The sequence below is a fragment of the Protopterus annectens genome, chromosome 7.part0 (assembly GCF_019279795.1).
Source record: "Protopterus annectens isolate FY-2018-M chromosome 7.part0, PAN1.0, whole genome shotgun sequence".
NCBI classification, from domain to species: domain Eukaryota; kingdom Metazoa; phylum Chordata; order Ceratodontiformes; family Protopteridae; genus Protopterus; species Protopterus annectens.
The window spans coordinates 803,977,410-803,997,109 of NC_056739.1; the positions used below are offsets into that span (position 1 = coordinate 803,977,410).

Below are 19,700 nucleotides of genomic sequence, written 5' to 3' on the forward strand. Positions count from 1 at the left end.
CTAAAAGAATCATAGGCCTAAAGCAGATGCCCTACGCTGACCGCCTTAAAAACTCCAGCTATACTCTGTCGCATATCGTCTACTCAGAGGCGATCTCTGCTTAACATACAAGGCCATGTCAAACCCAGAGCTGTTGGACATGCTACACTTAAAGAAATCCCAATCCCTCAGTGCTACACGCTCCAGGGATCTAAACCTTGTCATCACAATAAACAAAACATGCTGGAGGGATAGGTTCCTGACCCAGAGACTCCCCAGACTCTGGAATAGATTGCCCATACATGTCAAGCAGAGTGCCTCTTTGGACCTCTTCAAGAGGAACCTTGACGTTTGGATGGGAGAAAGGAAATTCACCCCAGGGATCACGTCAGTCGCCCTGCTAGACAGGGGTCCAGGAAAGTAAATAATGTGGGAAGAAATAGCCAGGGAATTGTTATGGCTAGGCTTGTATAGGCCCTAGGGCTGATAACCTAGTACCAACCTATGAACCTATAAGTGGAGTGTAACATGGGAAATGGAGTATTTTTATGCACTTCAGCCAATAATCTAATGCGGAATAAAAATAATATTTAAAAAAAAATGGCACAGAATGCCAGAATGTTCCATTGTTGGGTGTCACCATTAAGTAAAAGAGGAATAAACACTGAAGCTGAAAGCTGGAAAGTAGGGTTTGGATCAAGCTGAAATGAGGGATGGTGGAAACTTTCAACCAAAATAATGACAATACTCTATATAATTAAACAGGATGCAGTTATTTTCAGGTTATGGGAAATTAGCTTACATTTGCAAGTTAGTGAAATATGTAGGATAAATACAGTTACTTGGAAAAAAAATGTTGAAGGTACAGGAATAGCAAGGGTAGGGGAGGGGTATGTTTTCTTCCATTCTTAATAGAACACCACCTCTCTTTTATAAATAAATACATAAATAATTACATAAAATAAGCTATAAACCCTGCTACCCAGTTTATATCTAGCAAACATGAAACAGCACTGCTGTGTATCATGAAATGTTAATCCGTGAGTGCAGATATGTCATAACCTACACTGCCCCACCCTGGGTTCCGATCAACCGCTCCGATAGACTGCCCGCAGTGGCTACAATGAGGACACAGAGCAGCTCACAGAGCTGCTTGCACATGACATTACCCACTGAGCACAGAGACAAGTGGGCATAAATGCTTTTGAAGGAGGGTATCTGTTAACTGAATCCCGGGCAGCTGTCAGTTTTGGGCTTGTTGCTGAAGTGTGATACCATTTGGAGACCACCTCATTTTGATGTCCCTGCCAACTTTTGCCCTTGGCATCATCACAGCTTTGGGTGTGGGTTGCAGAACATTTCTATAAGACTGAGTTATCATTTTGCCTCATTTAAACCTTTGCATCTAATTACTGCATTTGTTCGACTAGAACAGTCGCAATCAACATGTCTTTCATTTTGGAATCTCCTAAAAATACATCAACCATCTACCTTTGTCTGTCTCACTTTGTTAGCTTCTTTGTTCATTCATTTTTCAGTTGTGAGCAGTTCCACAAAATAGATACATCAAATGCATGGTCTCCCACCACACACACCAAGATACACCTTATATTCCATCAGATACGGCATTTAGAAAATGGAAGTTCAGTCTAGCAGCTGTGATATTCCAGGACACTTTGAGCATGAGCATTTACTAGAATGTCTCATGCAGTTGGCACATTTTGTTAGGACACAGGGTAAAATGCCCTGAGCACCATCACTTTTATATTGCTGTGTCCCACAGGACAGTCTGTTGTCGACGACATGGTGGTGTTCCAGTTTTCCGGCTTTCTGTGTTCTTCCTCCAGCTGGGGAGGATAGGCATGCTGTCCTGCTTACAGAGACTCCTCTCTGGCCTCCGTCGTGCTTTGATCTCCTTGCACAAGCATCGTTTTTGCTCAATAACTTCTAGCAGCTTGCCATCCCGCTCCTTCAGAGCCTGTGGTATCTGTGGTAATGGTGGAGGTGTCTGCAAATTCTGAAAAATAACACAGAGGTTGTTAACAGGTAAAAGGCACAGTGAGTCACATGTACACTGACACACACACACACACACACACACACACACACACACACACACACACATATACATGCACAGTTTTCTTTCAGGTAGGCAGTGCAGGTACACCATTTGGCTCTGTTATCCACATATCAAATAATTTCCCTCTAATAGGCTAGAGATTTTGCTACATTTTGTGCACTTGGTCCAGGTGCTACAGTTTCTTACTATTTGCCCTTGGCATGTAATAAATGATGCTATATGTGTGTGTGTGTGTGGAGGGGGTGATATGTTTAAGCTCATAAGCTCCTCTTAATCCAGTTAGCACATAAGGATCACATGTCTTTCTGCTCCCACACTTATGGATAATTGCTTAGCTGGAGGTCAGGGATTATAATCAAGACAGACAGTCCTAGCTAGGAAAAAAAAGATGTAAGTATAAGTATATATAAGTTTATGTCAAATGGTCAAAAACACTAATGTTCGAAAACAAAATAATCAAACATTCATGACTGAAACATACCCTACTGAAAGCACAGTCAAAATGAACTGAAAAATGAAACCAAGCTGTTTAATTTTCTGATCATTCAAAAAAACTCCACTACTAACTTCATAGTTTGGTAGTGTTACAGAAACGATTTTTCTAAGGAGACATATAGGGTTTGGGTTAGGGGCAGGGTTAGGTTGCATTAGTAAGCTGGGAGAGAGGTTTCACAACTTTACTAATGCATGGTAACCCTAACTCTGCCCCTCACCCTGACCTCAAACCTACACAGATTGGGTTACAGTTTGAGTTCTGAGCAGGCATATGTATGGGTGTAGTTGGATGGAGCTTCTGGTATGTTGGGTACTTGCTGTTTTGTGCAAAAGTTACATTTAACAGGTGACCCATGAGCTACTGTCAGATGGGCACCAATAGGAGGTCGTGGTGAAAATCAGCTGATCTCATGTACCGTCTTTTTATTCCAGCGTGAGATTGCAGTATTGTGGGGATCAAGGAATTTGCCATTTCCCTCACTGTAGTAGGATCTCAGAGTTGGCATATGTAATACAGTTTGAGTTTGTTTTGAATCTTTGTAATTTGAAATACAGTGTGTATTTGAATATTTGTGATTTGAACTGTTTCAGTGGTATGATAGAAGTTCAGTTTTGATACTTCTAATGTCTGTCATATACTCATATACATATATACAGAGAGAGAGAGAAAGAGAAGGAGGGAGAATGTATGCCAATCACTGAAGCCAATGCATAGAAAAAATGCATTAACTTCTGATCCACAAAATTCCCTGCCCCCTGCACCCCAACTTTATATATACTAACTGAGATCCCACAGCAGTGCAAGCAAGGGGAAATTATCCTACCTGTACTGTTCTATGATTGCAAAAACAGACACCATTGCATAATGCAGCACTACACACATACAGCCATCAAAACACAAACAAAAGCTACAAAACACAATACCCCTCAGCTATTCACACCCCATAACAATGTAGAACACATTAAATTAAGAGATCTGCATTGTTATGGCATACTTACATTCTAGTTACATTTTTCAGTGAAATATTTAATCAAAGTACTTTGAAGAAATTGCAAATTGAAGTACCATCAATCAACAATGCCAGCATGAAATAACAAAAATAAATAAATAAATAAATAAATTGTGGAGCAGGAAATGAAGAACATGGTGGCCAATGTGGTGACTGAAAAGAGGAGTTTGGTGAATAATGAGACAATCATCAAATGAAGAAGTTGTTTTGACAAGGAAGCACAGGCAAAGCTTCAGGGAAACGTTGCAGAGCTTAGACTTAAGACATGAAACAATATGACCAAGGTGGCCACCAAGGGGGGGAGGATACTCAACCTCTTACAGTAAAAAAAAAAATGAACAAACACTAAAATAATGGGGGGGGGGCAAAAATAGGGACAGATTTTTAAACATTCCTCTAATAAACTTAGAAAGTTACTAGAAAAACAGTATGTGTATTAGCTTAATTTTTTTGAAGGATATGAAATCTGAAACTCAAATGTATATCATTATTTAGTGACTTTAACCTTCACTGGGAGATTGGCATAATGCTTAAGCTGTTTACCTTACAAACACAAGGTACAGGGTTTGATTCTCACATGATGTAATTGGCTAGGCTTAAAATGGCCCCTAGGGGCAGTTAGCCTAGTACTAATCTATGAACTGAGTTTTTCAGAAAACCACACATTTTATGAGGAACAGGCCAAAAAATATGAAGCAAAAATCTGGGCAGTTGAGGTGTGAGGCTGTGGTGGACTAAGGCAGTGAAAACTAAGGCAATTGAGATGGCAGGAAGTAGTACCATGCAAGTCATGGAATGATGCAAAGAGACAGCATTTGGGGGCAACATTCTCAGCCATGTTACTTCTGTAAGCAATCGATGCACATTCAGGGGAACAAACAAGCGTGAGTTGGACTACTGCTTGGATGCACTGCATGTACTGCAAGACGTCTGCATAGAAAGATGTGGAGTTGTAGGTAGTGATACAGGGGGTGGGTGGACACTGCTGTATCACAGAAATAGGGGCCATTGAAAAGAGACTGGTCAGGAATAACAGCTAAGAACGGAAGGATGACAGTATGAGAGCAATCGGCACAAAGGAGTGAATCAAATATAAAGTCCAAAAGGATCAATCTGAAGAAACAAAGAACAGGAATAATCTGTTCAATAAGAATACAAGAGAGCACTGCAGGATTTGGGGAAAGAGGAGTTTAAGGACATTTTTGGAAAGTCTGACCAAGTTGACAGAGAGAAGGAAGTTGAGGGTCATTATAGGGAAATGTAAAGCACTGTACTGAGGTCATAGACTTGGTGTGAAGTATCAGCTGAGGGGGGAGCAGAAAAATGGTCTTGGGGTGTTGAGAGTGTTGACTACACTAGGACTACACCACTTAGAACAGAGTAAGAGGTCAATGGCAGCAGCAAACACAATGCTGCATGTATCCTCAGGTGGTGATTCTTCAGAATTAAAGAGGTAATGCTTCAGCTCAGTCAGGCCTTGGTCAGATCACATACTAAACACTGTGTGCCATATAACACAGATTACTTCTATGCCACAGGACTTTGCAGAGAATATATGAAATTACTGTCTCTTTCTATCATTGCAGTGGTGGTGCTGCGGTAGCGTTGTCACCTCACAGTAAGACGTTGTCCTGTTCGATTCTCAGCTAGAGCGTCTTTTGTGTGGAGACATGTGTGAATGGGTGTACCTTCGTTGAAGGTTGTGCGTCAGAGCTGGCAAGTCGGCATGTAAAAATCTACTGCCAATCATTAGTGGACCGGAGTTCGCTGTGGCGACCCCTAACTGGGAAAAGCTGAAAGACACAACAACAACAACAACTGCCTCCTTCTATCAGCAAGCAAAAATTCACTGGCTATGTTTCCCCTCCTTGCCTGCTGATTACTGTGTTACTCCTGTAGCCATTAACACTCAGTCATTTCCATTTATGGGACAATAACACACCCGTAGCCACTAATGCTCTCTTGTTTCCATTTATGGGACAATATCAAGGTTGTGCCCATTAACACTCACTCATTTCCATTTATGGGACAATGATACAGCCATGGCCACAAACACTCTCTCATTTCCATTTATGTGACAATAACATGGCAGTGGCCATTAACACTCACTCATTTCCATTTATGTGACAATAACATGGCAGTGGCCATTAACACTCACTCATTTCCATTTATGGGACAATGATACAGCCATGGCCACAAACACTCTCTCATTTCCATTTATGGGACAATGTTAAGCCCATGGCCATTAACACTCACTCATTTACATTTATCAGACAATGATACAGGTGGCCACTAACACTCACTAATTTCAATTGATGTGACAAAAATACAGCCATGGCCATTAACACTCACTCATTTACATTTATGGGACAATGACATGGCTGAAGCCACTAACATTCACTCATTTCCATTTATGTGACAATAACATGGCCACTAACAATCACTCATTTCCATGTATGTGACAATAATATGTCAATGACCACAGCCACTAACACTCAGTTATTTCCATTTAAATGGTTGTGACAGGGCCATCAACCAAGTAGCCATCAGCTGGGGTTTAATTAGCGTCTACCTTTCCTTGTATATTCCTGTGATATCCCAAGAGTTAGGTGTACAATACATTAGTGTGTGGGCTTATGTGCTACTTCAGTGAATGATGTTACCCCCCAAAGCACCATCTCATTGTAGAAATACGCAGCTGCCTGTATCCATCTCCAGTCCCCACCAGGGGATTGTAGGTGGAGTTTGCAGACTGACATCCCTCCTCCACTAATCATACATCTACTTCTCTAGCCAGCTTATCAAGCACTAATGTTACTAATTGAAACAAGGCTATATTGGACATAGTCAGGGTGTCATCAGTCTAGGAAAAGAAGTCAGTTTACCATCAAGGACATGTAATGCAATCCTTTTGGGAGATGTGGATGCTTGTGCATTCCTGTTTACTGTCTCCTGCATGTCATGGTCACATGAGGGAGCATGTGAATTGCCTCCGACTTTTACCCCTTGCATACCCTGTTGGCATGGGGGGAAAATAAACACCTCTTCATACCCTCCTACATGTTGTGTTGACATGTTGTGGCACATGAACTCCCACTTAGTCTCTCTGCATACCCTGTTGGCATGGGGGGGGGGGGTGCATGATCTCCTGTGCAAAAATTTCCTGCAGGTTCCTTTGTGATGTGGTGGGCCTATGCATTTGTGGTGACATCATTCTGTATAACTACAGGCAAATGAGGGTCAATGTACTCTTCTTCCTACTCTGCTGTATATCTTGTTGGCATATAGAGGCACATATAATGCTGACTTTTTTCTACATGTATTGTTAGCACATGTGTTCCTCCTTACATACATGTAGATGCTCTGTTGGTGTGGAGTGTACATACATTTCTCTTTACATTCTCAAACCTTTCCAACACATAGATGTTAAAGCTGCAGTTTATAGAGAATAGTGGTAAAATAACAGGAAAGAGAGGTGGGGTGAGGAATTCTGGTAGGGGTGAATGTGGGATATGTCTTACTCATTGGTTATGGGGAATAAAAGAAAGGTGTGGGAAAAGGAAAACTGGTACATGCAGAATTGTAGCATAGATGAAGACAGAGTTGTACAGGAAGGGGGAGGAAAAGATGTGACTGTCACATGACTGCAGGGAAAGCTATATGGGAAGGAGAGGGGAAGAAAACACACACAAATGCCACACAAGTTTAGAAATTATATGGGAAGACAAGGGGGACAGATGTAAGAATGTAAGATGAACGATGTAAGATGCAAGAATGTAAGATGAACATACTGAAAGATATAATAAGAAACAAAAGGGCAGGGAGCACATATAGGAATGGAGTATGAATTCAGGAAATAATGTACCAGAAGAGGAGGGACTCTTAGCACAAGAACTTTGGATAAAAAGAAAAATAATGGGTAACTTAGAAAGTTGCTGGAATAACAGGTTTTGCATTAACATGTATTTTTTTGAAGGATATGAAGTCTGAAAATGAAATGCTTGTTTTTAGTTTGTAACTTCAATCTACAATGATTTGCAAGAACGTAACAAGTTTTAAGAGGTACAGACAAAAAATATGAGACACAAATCTGGACATTCTGTGAAATTCAGGAGAGGTGAGAGGTAGGGATCACACACAGGAATGTACCATGAGTATAGGAGAAGTTACACAGGAAGGGAAAGATGACAGAGTACAAGTAGGAATGTACCTTGAATGAAAGTGAAATTTTACATGAAGGGAAGGGGGGAATGGGGCACACATATGAATGTATTACAGTTATAGGGAAGGTATGCAGAAAGGGGAGGGGTAAAATAAAGGAGAGATGCATGAATGCAGGTGAAGTTATACAGAAAGGGGCAGGATTAAATAAAGGAATGAAACAAGAATGGTGCTGAAGTTATACAGAAAGGGGACGGATCAAATAAAGGAATGAAGCATGAATGCAGGTAAAGTTATACAGAAAGGAGGGATCCAATAAAAGAGAGAAGCATGAATGCAGGTGAAGTTACACAGAAAGGGGACGGATCAAATAAAGGAATGAAGCATAAATGCAGGTAAAGTTATACTGAAAGGGGACGGATCAAATAAAGGAATGAAGCATAAATGCAGGTAAAGTTATACTGAAAGGGGAGGGATCAAATAAAGGAATGAAGCATAAATGCAGGTAAAGTTATACTGAAAGGGGAGGGATCAAATAAAGGAGAGAAGCATGAATGCAGGTGAAGTTATACAGAAAGGGGAGGGATCAAATAAAGGAATGAAGCATAAATGCAGGTAAAGTTATACTGAAAGGGGAGGGATCAAATAAAGGAATGAAGCATGAATGCAGGTGAAGTTATACAGAAAGGAGAGGGATCAAATAAAGGAATGAAGCATGAATGCAGGTAAAGTTATACAGAAAGGGGAGGGATCCAATAAAAGAGAGAAGCATGAATGCAGGTGAAGTTACACAGAAAGGGGACGGATCAAATAAAGGAATGAAGCATAAATGCAGGTAAAGTTATACTGAAAGGGGACGGATCAAATAAAGGAATATAGCATAAATGCAGGTAAAGTTATACTGAAAGGGGAGGGATCAAATAAAGGAATGAAGCATAAATGCATGTAAAGTTATACTGAAAGGGGAGGGATCAAATAAAGGAGAGAAGCATGAATGCAGGTGAAGTTTTACAGAAAGGGGAGGGATCAAATAAAGGAATGAAGCATAAATGCAGGTAAAGTTATACTGAAAGGGGAGGGATCAAATAAAGGAATGAAGCATGAATGCAGGTGAAGTTATACAGAAAGGAGAGGGATCAAATAAAGGAATGAAGCATGAATGCAGGTAAAGTTATACAGAAAGGGGAGGGATCCAATAAAAGAGAGAAGCATGAATGCAGGTGAAGTTACACAGAAAGGGGACGGATCAAATAAAGGAATGAAGCATAAATGCAGGTAAAGTTATACTGAAAGGAGGGATCAAATAAAGGAATGAAGCATAAATGCAGGTAAAGTTATACTGAAAGGGAGGGATCAAATAACGAGAGAAGCATGAATGCAGGTGAAGTTACACAGAAAGGGGAGGGATCAAATAAAGGAATGAAGCATAAATGCAGGTAAAGTTATACAGAAAGGGGAGGGATCAAATAAAGGAATGAAGCATAAATGCAGGTAAAGTTATACTGAAAGGGGAGGGATCCAATAAAAGAGAGAAGCATGAATGCAGGTGAAGTTATACAGAAAAAGGAGGGATCAAATAAAGGAGAGAAGCATAAATGCAGGTGAAGTTATACATAAAGGAGAGAGAGAGAGAGAGAGAGAGACAAAGAACACATACAAGAAAGCATCTTGAATGCAGGTGAAATTACATAGGAGAGGGAGGGACCACACAGGGACATGTACATTGAATGCAGCTGGAATACATAAGAAAGGGAACAAATCACAGACAAGAATGTACCAATAATTTAGGGAAACTTATATAGAAAGGGGTGGGATCACATGGAAGAATGTCATATGAATGAAGGGGAAGTAATACAGGAAGAGGAGGGATCACAAGCAGTAGTATACATGAAGTGGAAGTAATATAGGAAGGGGAGAGATCACACACATGAATGTAGAACAAATGCAGGGACAATTATATAGGAAGGGTATATATAGAAAGGTAGAGCATGAATGCTTGAGAAGATCAGTAGGGAGGGACAGGAAACATACATTATGATACAGCATGGGTGCTGGCAAAGTTGTTTAAAGATAGGGAAGGAGCATACACAGGGATATATCATGGATGCCAGAAACTTTATCTAAAATACAGGATGGAACACATATAGGGATACAGCAGGGATACTGGAGTAATTACAACTAAGGGAAGACAGTATAACAGCAAGTATTCTTGTTAAACTAGATAGCGAGTGAGAGAAAGCACAACTAGATATATAGCATGGAAGCAATGAAGTTGTGCTGAGAATAGCTTTCTTTGAATTATGGATGATTTGAGAAGGCCAACCCACTTAGGTTCTTAACCTCTGCTTCCTCCTTCCTCTCTCCTTGCACTTTACAAAAAAAAAATTGGACTTTATTTTGCTTTTGCCTCTTCTTAAAAGTACTCAATTGTATTTATTCTGCTGCATTTATAAAAGAAAAATAATGGGTAACTTAGAAAGTTGCTGGAATAACAGGTTTTGCATTAACATGTATTTTTTTGAAGGATATGAAGTCTGAAACTGAAATGTTTGTTTTTAGTTTGTAACTTCAATCTACAATGATTTGCAAGAACGTAACAAGTTTTAAGAGGTACAGACAAAAAATATGAGACACAAATCTGGACATTCTGTGAAATTCAGGAGAGGTGAGAGGTAGGGATCACACACAGGAATGTACCATGAGTATAGGAGAAGTTACACAGGAAGGGAAAGATGACAGAGTACAAGTAGGAATGTACCTTGAATGAAAGTGAAATTTTACATGAAGGGAAGGGGGGAATGGGGCACACATATGAATGTATTACAGTTATAGGGAAGGTATGCAGAAAGGGGAGGGGTAAAATAAAGGAGAGATGCATGAATGCAGGTGAAGTTATACAGAAAGGGGCAGGATTAAATAAAGGAATGAAACAAGAATGGTGCTGAAGTTATACAGAAAGGGGACGGATCAAATAAAGGAATGAAGCATGAATGCAGGTAAAGTTATACAGAAAGGGGAGGGATCCAATAAAAGAGAGAAGCATGAATGCAGGTGAAGTTACACAGAAAGGGGACGGATCAAATAAAGGAATGAAGCATAAATGCAGGTAAAGTTATACTGAAAGGGGACGGATCAAATAAAGGAATGAAGCATAAATGCAGGTAAAGTTATACTGAAAGGGGAGGGATCAAATAAAGGAATGAAGCATAAATGCAGGTAAAGTTATACTGAAAGGGGAGGGATCAAATAAAGGAGAGAAGCATGAATGCAGGTGAAGTTATACAGAAAGGGGAGGGATCAAATAAAGGAATGAAGCATAAATGCAGGTAAAGTTATACTGAAAGGGGAGGGATCAAATAAAGGAATGAAGCATGAATGCAGGTGAAGTTATACAGAAAGGAGAGGGATCAAATAAAGGAATGAAGCATGAATGCAGGTAAAGTTATACAGAAAGGGGAGGGATCCAATAAAAGAGAGAAGCATGAATGCAGGTGAAGTTACACAGAAAGGGGACGGATCAAATAAAGGAATGAAGCATAAATGCAGGTAAAGTTATACTGAAAGGGGACGGATCAAATAAAGGAATGAAGCATAAATGCAGGTAAAGTTATACTGAAAGGGGAGGGATCAAATAAAGGAATGAAGCATAAATGCAGGTAAAGTTATACTGAAAGGGGAGGGATCAAATAAAGGAGAGAAGCATGAATGCAGGTGAAGTTATACAGAAAGGGGAGGGATCAAATAAAGGAATGAAGCATAAATGCAGGTAAAGTTATACTGAAAGGGGAGGGATCAAATAAAGGAATGAAGCATGAATGCAGGTGAAGTTATACAGAAAGGAGAGGGATCAAATAAAGGAATGAAGCATGAATGCAGGTAAAGTTATACAGAAAGGGGAGGGATCCAATAAAAGAGAGAAGCATGAATGCAGGTGAAGTTACACAGAAAGGGGACGGATCAAATAAAGGAATGAAGCATAAATGCAGGTAAAGTTATACTGAAAGGGGAGGGATCAAATAAAGGAATGAAGCATAAATGCAGGTAAAGTTATACTGAAAGGGGAGGGATCAAATAACGAGAGAAGCATGAATGCAGGTGAAGTTACACAGAAAGGGGAGGGATCAAATAAAGGAATGAAGCATAAATGCAGGTAAAGTTATACAGAAAGGGGAGGGATCAAATAAAGGAATGAAGCATAAATGCAGGTAAAGTTATACTGAAAGGGGAGGGATCCAATAAAAGAGAGAAGCATGAATGCAGGTGAAGTTATACAGAAAAAGGAGGGATCAAATAAAGGAGAGAAGCATAAATGCAGGTGAAGTTATACATAAAGGAGAGAGAGAGAGAGAGAGAGACAAAGAACACATACAAGAAAGCATCTTGAATGCAGGTGAAATTACATAGGAGAGGGAGGGACCACACAGGGACATGTACATTGAATGCAGCTGGAATACATAAGAAAGGGAACAAATCACAGACAAGAATGTACCAATAATTTAGGGAAACTTATATAGAAAGGGGTGGGATCACATGGAAGAATGTCATATGAATGAAGGGGAAGTAATACAGGAAGAGGAGGGATCACAAGCAGTAGTATACATGAAGTGGAAGTAATATAGGAAGGGGAGAGATCACACACATGAATGTAGAACAAATGCAGGGACAATTATATAGGAAGGGTATATATAGAAAGGTAGAGCATGAATGCTTGAGAAGATCAGTAGGGAGGGACAGGAAACATACATTATGATACAGCATGGGTGCTGGCAAAGTTGTTTAAAGATAGGGAAGGAGCATACACAGGGATATATCATGGATGCCAGAAACTTTATCTAAAATACAGGATGGAACACATATAGGGATACAGCAGGGATACTGGAGTAATTACAACTAAGGGAAGACAGTATAACAGCAAGTATTCTTGTTAAACTAGATAGCGAGTGAGAGAAAGCACAACTAGATATATAGCATGGAAGCAATGAAGTTGTGCTGAGAATAGCTTTCTTTGAATTATGGATGATTTGAGAAGGCCAACCCACTTAGGTTCTTAACCTCTGCTTCCTCCTTCCTCTCTCCTTGCACTTTACAAAAAAAAAATTGGACTTTATTTTGCTTTTGCCTCTTCTTAAAAGTACTCAATTGTATTTATTCTGCTGCATTTATTACTGCTTGGTTGTAGCCTGATTAAATTGTAATTGTTATTCTAAGCCTTTCGGTTTAAGCACTTATGTTTCAGACCAGTTGTTTTACATTGAGAAGGTTTGTGGTCTGCACTGTTGTGGCAGGACAGGTAGCTTACATCCTTCTAAACTGGGAATTGCTGATTGAAGGCTCAGTGTCTGTTATTCTAAAAGTGTATCAGTTCTGGTTTAAGCACTTGGGCTTCAGGCCAGTTATTTTACATTAAGGTTTGTGGTCTGCACTCTTGTGGGAGGAGAGGTTAGATTCTACCCTGCTGAGCTGGGAATTTCTGGTTAAAGGATTATTGTGCCTGCTTATTTGAACTGTTTCTTTCTGAAATTGGTGTTCCTTGTTTGCTGTAGCATAGACTAGATTCAGGCATGCTGAATCTAGCTTTGTTTGCATAACTTGAGCACTAATCCAAGCCACCTAGTACCAACTTAAACTTTATAACCATGACTATCACACAACTAAGTCTAATCTGTCTTCTCATAATTCTTTATAACACCACAAGTTATCACTCTAGCAATATCCCTAAACTTAGTAGCACAACACTACATTATGCACTCTCATATACAGACATCACACACTATAATAATATTTGCCCACAATTGTTCAAGAACTACATAACAGACCAATTCAGAAATAAATACATATGCTCACATCCCTACTCCAAAAAAACACAATACTTTCTCGCACTCCTCACCAAACTCCAACATCTGTATCACCATTTTACCACCAGGCTCACCATAAGTGGGGATATCCACCCCAACTCAGGCCCAAATCCATCCTGTCCAACACAAACTGCTCCAACACAAATGTCAGAACATAACACCCCCACTATATTCATCCCTGGGTAAATCAACAACAGCAGCAAAACCAACCATCGTTTAATGCTAAATATTAATATTAGAAGTATCAAAAATAAAATACCTGAGCTCCAGGTCACAATAGCACACTACTCCCCAGACATAGTTGCTTTAACAGAAACCTGGATAAATAAAAACATAGCTAACTCAGAAGTTCTCCCTACCGGCTACAATATCATTAGACAAGACAGACCACTTCGTAAAGGGGGTGGAACTGGCTTACTGTATAAGTCCAACTTAACTGTATGTCAATTACCAAACTCCTACCCCTCCCCCAATAATTGGGACATACTTATCTCTCAACTTCAACTTCACCCTAAAAATGTCATCACCATAATTGTGATCTATATTCCACCTGGTAATACACCTGCTAGCCTTGAAGACTTCTTATCCTGGTGTTCTTCCACATACTCACAAGAAACCCTTATTCTGGGGGATTTCAACCTAGGTCAGTTCACCTGCATATCAGAACCACCAAGTAAATTAATAAATCTCCATGGCTACCAGCAGCTAGTCAAAATTCCAATCTAGATGTGATAAAAAAATCTAAAAGGGAATCCATCCTTGACTGGGTCCTAACGTACAACCCCACATTGTACCCCCACACAGGCAGTCTCCTGGTCACCTTAAGTGACCACAACATAATATACTTTATACGTAGTAGAACAAGCATATGCAAAACCACTAACTATATATCCACTAGAAACACAAAAAAAATTCTCTCCTGAGGTCCTGAATACTTTACTCTGTAACGGTTACTGGACCCCCCCTAAAAACCCTCCCACTTGACCAGCCTGTAGTATATTTCAACAAAACATTTCTACAACACCTAGACACTGTTGCTCCATTGCGCAAAATCAAGGTTAGAACCTCTACAAACCCCTGGCTCAGTAAAGAAACTAAACAAATCCCCAAGTCCAGAGACACTGCCTGGCTTTTCTATCAAAAAACAAAGAAATACAAAGCCTAACTAAGTACCAAGAACTGCAGAACTGTGCAAAAAATGCATTAGGCTGGACAAAAAATCCTACAACATGACATTACAAACTAAATACCAACACAACCCCCAAAAATTTTGGAAAAATGTAAACCAGCTACTAAAACCCACCCAAAAGGCTACCCCAAAACCAACCACTCCTGACACTAAAGTTCCCATCGAAACACAATTCAACTCCCACTTTGTGAACTCAATTCTATCCTTAGTATCACAGGACAGTTCCTTCCTCACTATCCCCCCCAACACAAATAACACTAATACAAGCTTTACCCTCAAAACAGTTTCCACCACTTCAATCAAAAGCATGCTCTCCAAACTAAAAACCTCATCAACAGCAGCTGACCTACTCCCCAGCTATTTCTTGAAACTCACAGCAGATGCTATTGCTAGCCCAATCTACACTCTCATAAACAGATCAACTGTTGAAAACTATGTGCCCGAACACTGGAAAATATCCTGTGTTACACCCATACATAAAGGTGGGACCTCCACTGAACTTAATAACTACATACCCATTGCATTACTCTCCCCCCTGGCCACATCCTAGAAAAAGGCATTCATACCCAGATGCTAAAATATCTCCTAGACAGCAACATCCTGTCATCTACTCAGCATGGTTTCAGACCTGCCCATAGTACCACTACAGCCCTCCTCTGCTTCACAGACACAGTAAACCATCTCAAAAATGAAGGCCTTCAGGTGTAAACTCTTTTTTTAGATATGTCCAAAGCATTTGACACAGTCTCACACCAAATCCTGCTAAACAAACTAAATCAATATCACCTATCAAATTCCACTCTTACCTGGTTCTAAGGCTACTTAAATGACAGGTACCAAGCTGAGAAATGGGAAAATTCTCTCTCTCCTCAGCTGCCTATAACTATAGGAGTCCCACAGGGTTCTATCTTAAGACCACTACTATTTACAGTCTTCACAAATGACTGCCATACCTCCATAAAGCATGCATCTATCATTCAGTATGCAGATGACACTACCTTAATCTGTGCTGCACAAAACATTCCTACCCTCCTGCAAACAACTCAACTAGCATTCTCTGATGTTGAAAACTACCTAACCAAAGCCCAACTTATCCTCAATCCAAAGAAAACTCAGCTTATGATTAGAACCAGTTCTAACAAAAACAGTGATAACAGTCAATTCACTATCTACTCCACAGATGCTACTCCAAATCGCTCCAGTGGCACAAGCTAAGCTATTGGGAATAACCATAGACTCCCACCTAAAATTTGATAGTCATCTCAACTTAACTATTAAAAAAGTACATGCCAAACTGGGATTGCTCTACCGTATCAAACCATTTCTTACCAACAACACAAGATGAGCCATTGCTCGCTCCCAACTTCTATCCACCCTACTCTATGCATCTCCCATTCTGACTAATCTCAACAAAACTGAACTAAGCAAAATGGAAGCCTTCTATAACAGAATTGCCCGCTTTCCTGCAAATTGCTCATATAGAACTCATCACTGTACTGCTTTGAGACAGCTCCACTGGCTTGAACTGCCCATCCTTCTAACCTACAATCAGCTCTGCCTCTGTCATTCTATCTATTACCTCCCCAATAAGTGTCTTGCCCTCAAAAAACCTAGTACAACATCACTCAGCCAAAAAGCCTCTTAGATCATCAAGCAAACTACTACTAGAAGTCACCAACAGCTACATTAGCTTTGGAGATGCACTATATAGTAGTTCAGTGGCTAAAAAATGGAACTCTGTCCCGACTAGCATTCAAAATACATCATCCAAAGCCTCCTTTAAAGACCTCATCAGGCAACATCTCAAGCAAAGTTGGCAGTGCCATGATTGCTCCCCAGGCTACTGAAAGCAGATAAGATACACATACTAAACCTAGAGTACTTGATTAAGATTGAAAACTATTCTCACAAACAATGGCTAATCTACAATGTATGTACTGTACCTGTGTACTATGTATGTATTCTACCTATGTTCCAAATTTCAGCTGTACACCACAAATGTATTAAGTACCTTTATTTTTAAATTAATATTTTTTTGTTTGTTCTCTCCACTGTAATGGTTGATGTACTGCATACCACTGTAAAACATGTCTTTTATAATTTGTGTGTATACTGATCATGCCTAAATGTATCTGTAATTTTTCTATGTGGAGTTTTTCTCCCCGGGCCTCTGCTGAAAAAGGGCCTTTTCAGCTCAGTCAGACACCCCCAGTTAACAAATGTAAAATAAATAAATCTTTTTTTGGAGAAGGTTCCCCTGCACACTAGTGGCAGGAGTGTGCAGTTAGAGCTTCTCTGATTGAAGACTGCTGGAACAGGCTTAGTTTTGAGCTTTTTTACTGGTTAATTGGATAATTTGTTTAAATCAGTTTGCTCATTTTCTATTGTTATATAAAACAAATTGCACTTTATTCATCTGCTTTTACTGTATTTGTGTTTCTTCCTACTTTATTGCATTACTTCTGCTGCGTGTATTACTGCTTGTTAGTAGCCTGATTAAATTGTAACTGTTATTCTAAGCCTTTGGTTGAAGCACTTCAGCATCAGACCAGTTGTTTTACATTAAGAAGGTTTGTGGTCCACACTGTTGTGGCAGGACAGGTAGCTTACATCCATCTAAGTTGGGAGTTGCTGATTGACGGCTTAGTATCTGTTATTCTAAGAGTGTATTAGTTCTGGTTTAAGCATCTGGGCTTCGGGCCAGTTATTTTACATTAAGAAGGTGTGGTCTGCACTCTTGTGGGAGGAGGCAGTAGATTCTGCCCTTCTGAGTTGGGAATTTCTGGTTAAAGGCTTATTGTGCCTGCTTATTTGAACTGTTTCTTTCTGAAATTGGTACGTCTTGTTTGCTGTAGCATAGACTAAATTCAGACCGGCTGACTCTAGCTTTGTTTGTATAACTTGAGCACTAATCCAGACCATCTTTTTTTTGGAGAAGGTTCCCCTGCACCCTAGTGGCAGGAGTGTGCAGTTAGAACTTGTCTGATCGAAGACTGCTGGAATGGGGCTCAGTTTTGAGCTTTTTATTGGTTAATTTGTTTAAATCAGTTTGCTCATTTGCTACTGTTATATTTAAAAAAAAAATACACTTTATGCATCGCTGCTTACCTAGGGTTAAACTATTCCTGGCACCATAAAGTCTGCTCTTCAAATTTTCCCTTCAAACTAGCCAGTTTTTTTTAGTTTTAGTACTCAAATCTGTTTCTTTGAGGTCATCACTTGTTCAGAACTCGTTGTAAGCACTAAATAAGCTACAAATTACTACAGCACTCAACTTTCCTCACTTATCTAGAGGAAAACAGTTTTGAGTACTTAATAAATAAGCACCTATCCAGGCATGTCTAAGGGTCAGCTCCTGGTGTTTTCTCCTGTCTACCTGATGAATCTGGACATCTTGGGGCAATGCAGCAATTGCCTCATGTACACAGACAACCCTCTCCTCCTACCACCCAACACTACAACCTGTGAGAGATGCACTTATATAGCCAAACTGGAAGCAAAGTTCTCTTCACCCAAGACTGGACTAGACAGTCAAGAGGAGAAGGTAAATACTTGCACCACACCACACTCATCACATAATCCCTCAAAACCTACACTACCAAAACACACACATTGCAACACAAAACACACACCTACATTTGCAGATTCTCTCAATAAAAATCTGCTCAAGCAACAGAGACCTCCAAAGCAGAAATGCATGCAGCCTCCACCCCCTAACACAACCCAAATTACACATAGCCCACAAACTCAGTGTGACACTCAACCACAGCCCATAAGGCATAACAACGTACCCAACACTCTAGTCATAGGTGGCTCTATAGTCAGGCACACTGATGTGGAACTCACTAGGCTAAACAAGGAGAAAGTTACTGTCAGCTGCCTGTCGGGTGCCAAGATCCTCCACATAATGCATGCACTCAGGTCTCTCCACAACAAGTGCAAATATGACTCTGTCATTGTCCATGTTGGTGTGTATGACCTGAGACGTACCTCCCTGGACTACATGAAAAGAGACTTGGAGGAGCTCTCCGATCTTGTAGCCCAGGCAGGTATGACCCTAGCCCTGAGTTGCATCTTGCCATCACCTGGAATGATACCACAGTACAAGGACAAAATGATTGACCTCAACAATTAACTAAGATTCTGGTGTCATTCTAAGGGGATCCAGTATCTGTCTGCCTGGGATGACATGATCGACAGACCACAATGCTTTGCCAGAGATGGCCTGCAACTGTCACCCTTGGGATTCCAGATACTGGCTAAGGCTCTTGCCACCCCTATAGTGCCTTTTTTAGGCAAGGTTCAAATGACAAATTCACCACTGTAACAGGTACAAACAAGCAAAATTTGAGGGTAATGCTACTCAGTGCTAGAAGTCTAAACCTCAAAATGCATTCACTCGAGGCACTCCTTAAAATGGAGAACATCGACATCTGTGCAGTGACAGAGACCTGGTTCAAGGCTTCCAGAGAGCACCCCTGCATTACCAGGAAATAATTCATACCACACCTTTCAGCCACCTAACCTGGACCGAAACACTAAAAGTGGAGGGGTGTCCATATTCATTAAGGATATCCACACCTCCAGGCTAGTTGCTCTGCATAATGCATCTGAGATTATCCAAGTGCAACTAACTCTGGGCAAGACCGCAGTCCAAATTGTAACTTGCTACAGATCCCCCACCATGCCCCAGGATTCCCTCTCCTCATTTCTTGATACACTGGAAAATATTTGGGTACAACCCAACACCCTAATAATGGGCGATTTCAACTACCCCACCATTAATTGGGAAAACTACTCATGTACCAACTCTTTTGCTCAACGTTTTCTGGAATTCATAAATTCCAGTGCCTTGGATCAACTTATCCACACCCCCACCAGGGGCAACAATATCTTAGAACTGCTCATTACTAACATGGGCGACCGGTGTT

General features: G+C 40.3%; 1 protein-coding gene across 1 annotated transcript in view; it reads right to left on the minus strand.

Annotated features, from left to right (window-relative positions):
* Positions 1 to 496: 496 nt before the first annotated feature.
* NYAP1 (neuronal tyrosine phosphorylated phosphoinositide-3-kinase adaptor 1) overlaps positions 497 to 19,700 on the minus strand; it is a 240,708-nt gene continuing 221,504 nt past the window's right edge. The window contains exon 6 of the mRNA XM_044077340.1: positions 497 to 1,996. Coding sequence (XP_043933275.1) covers positions 1,742 to 1,996 — 255 coding nt within the window. The 3' untranslated portion in view covers positions 497 to 1,741. The remainder of the gene's footprint in view (positions 1,997 to 19,700) is intronic.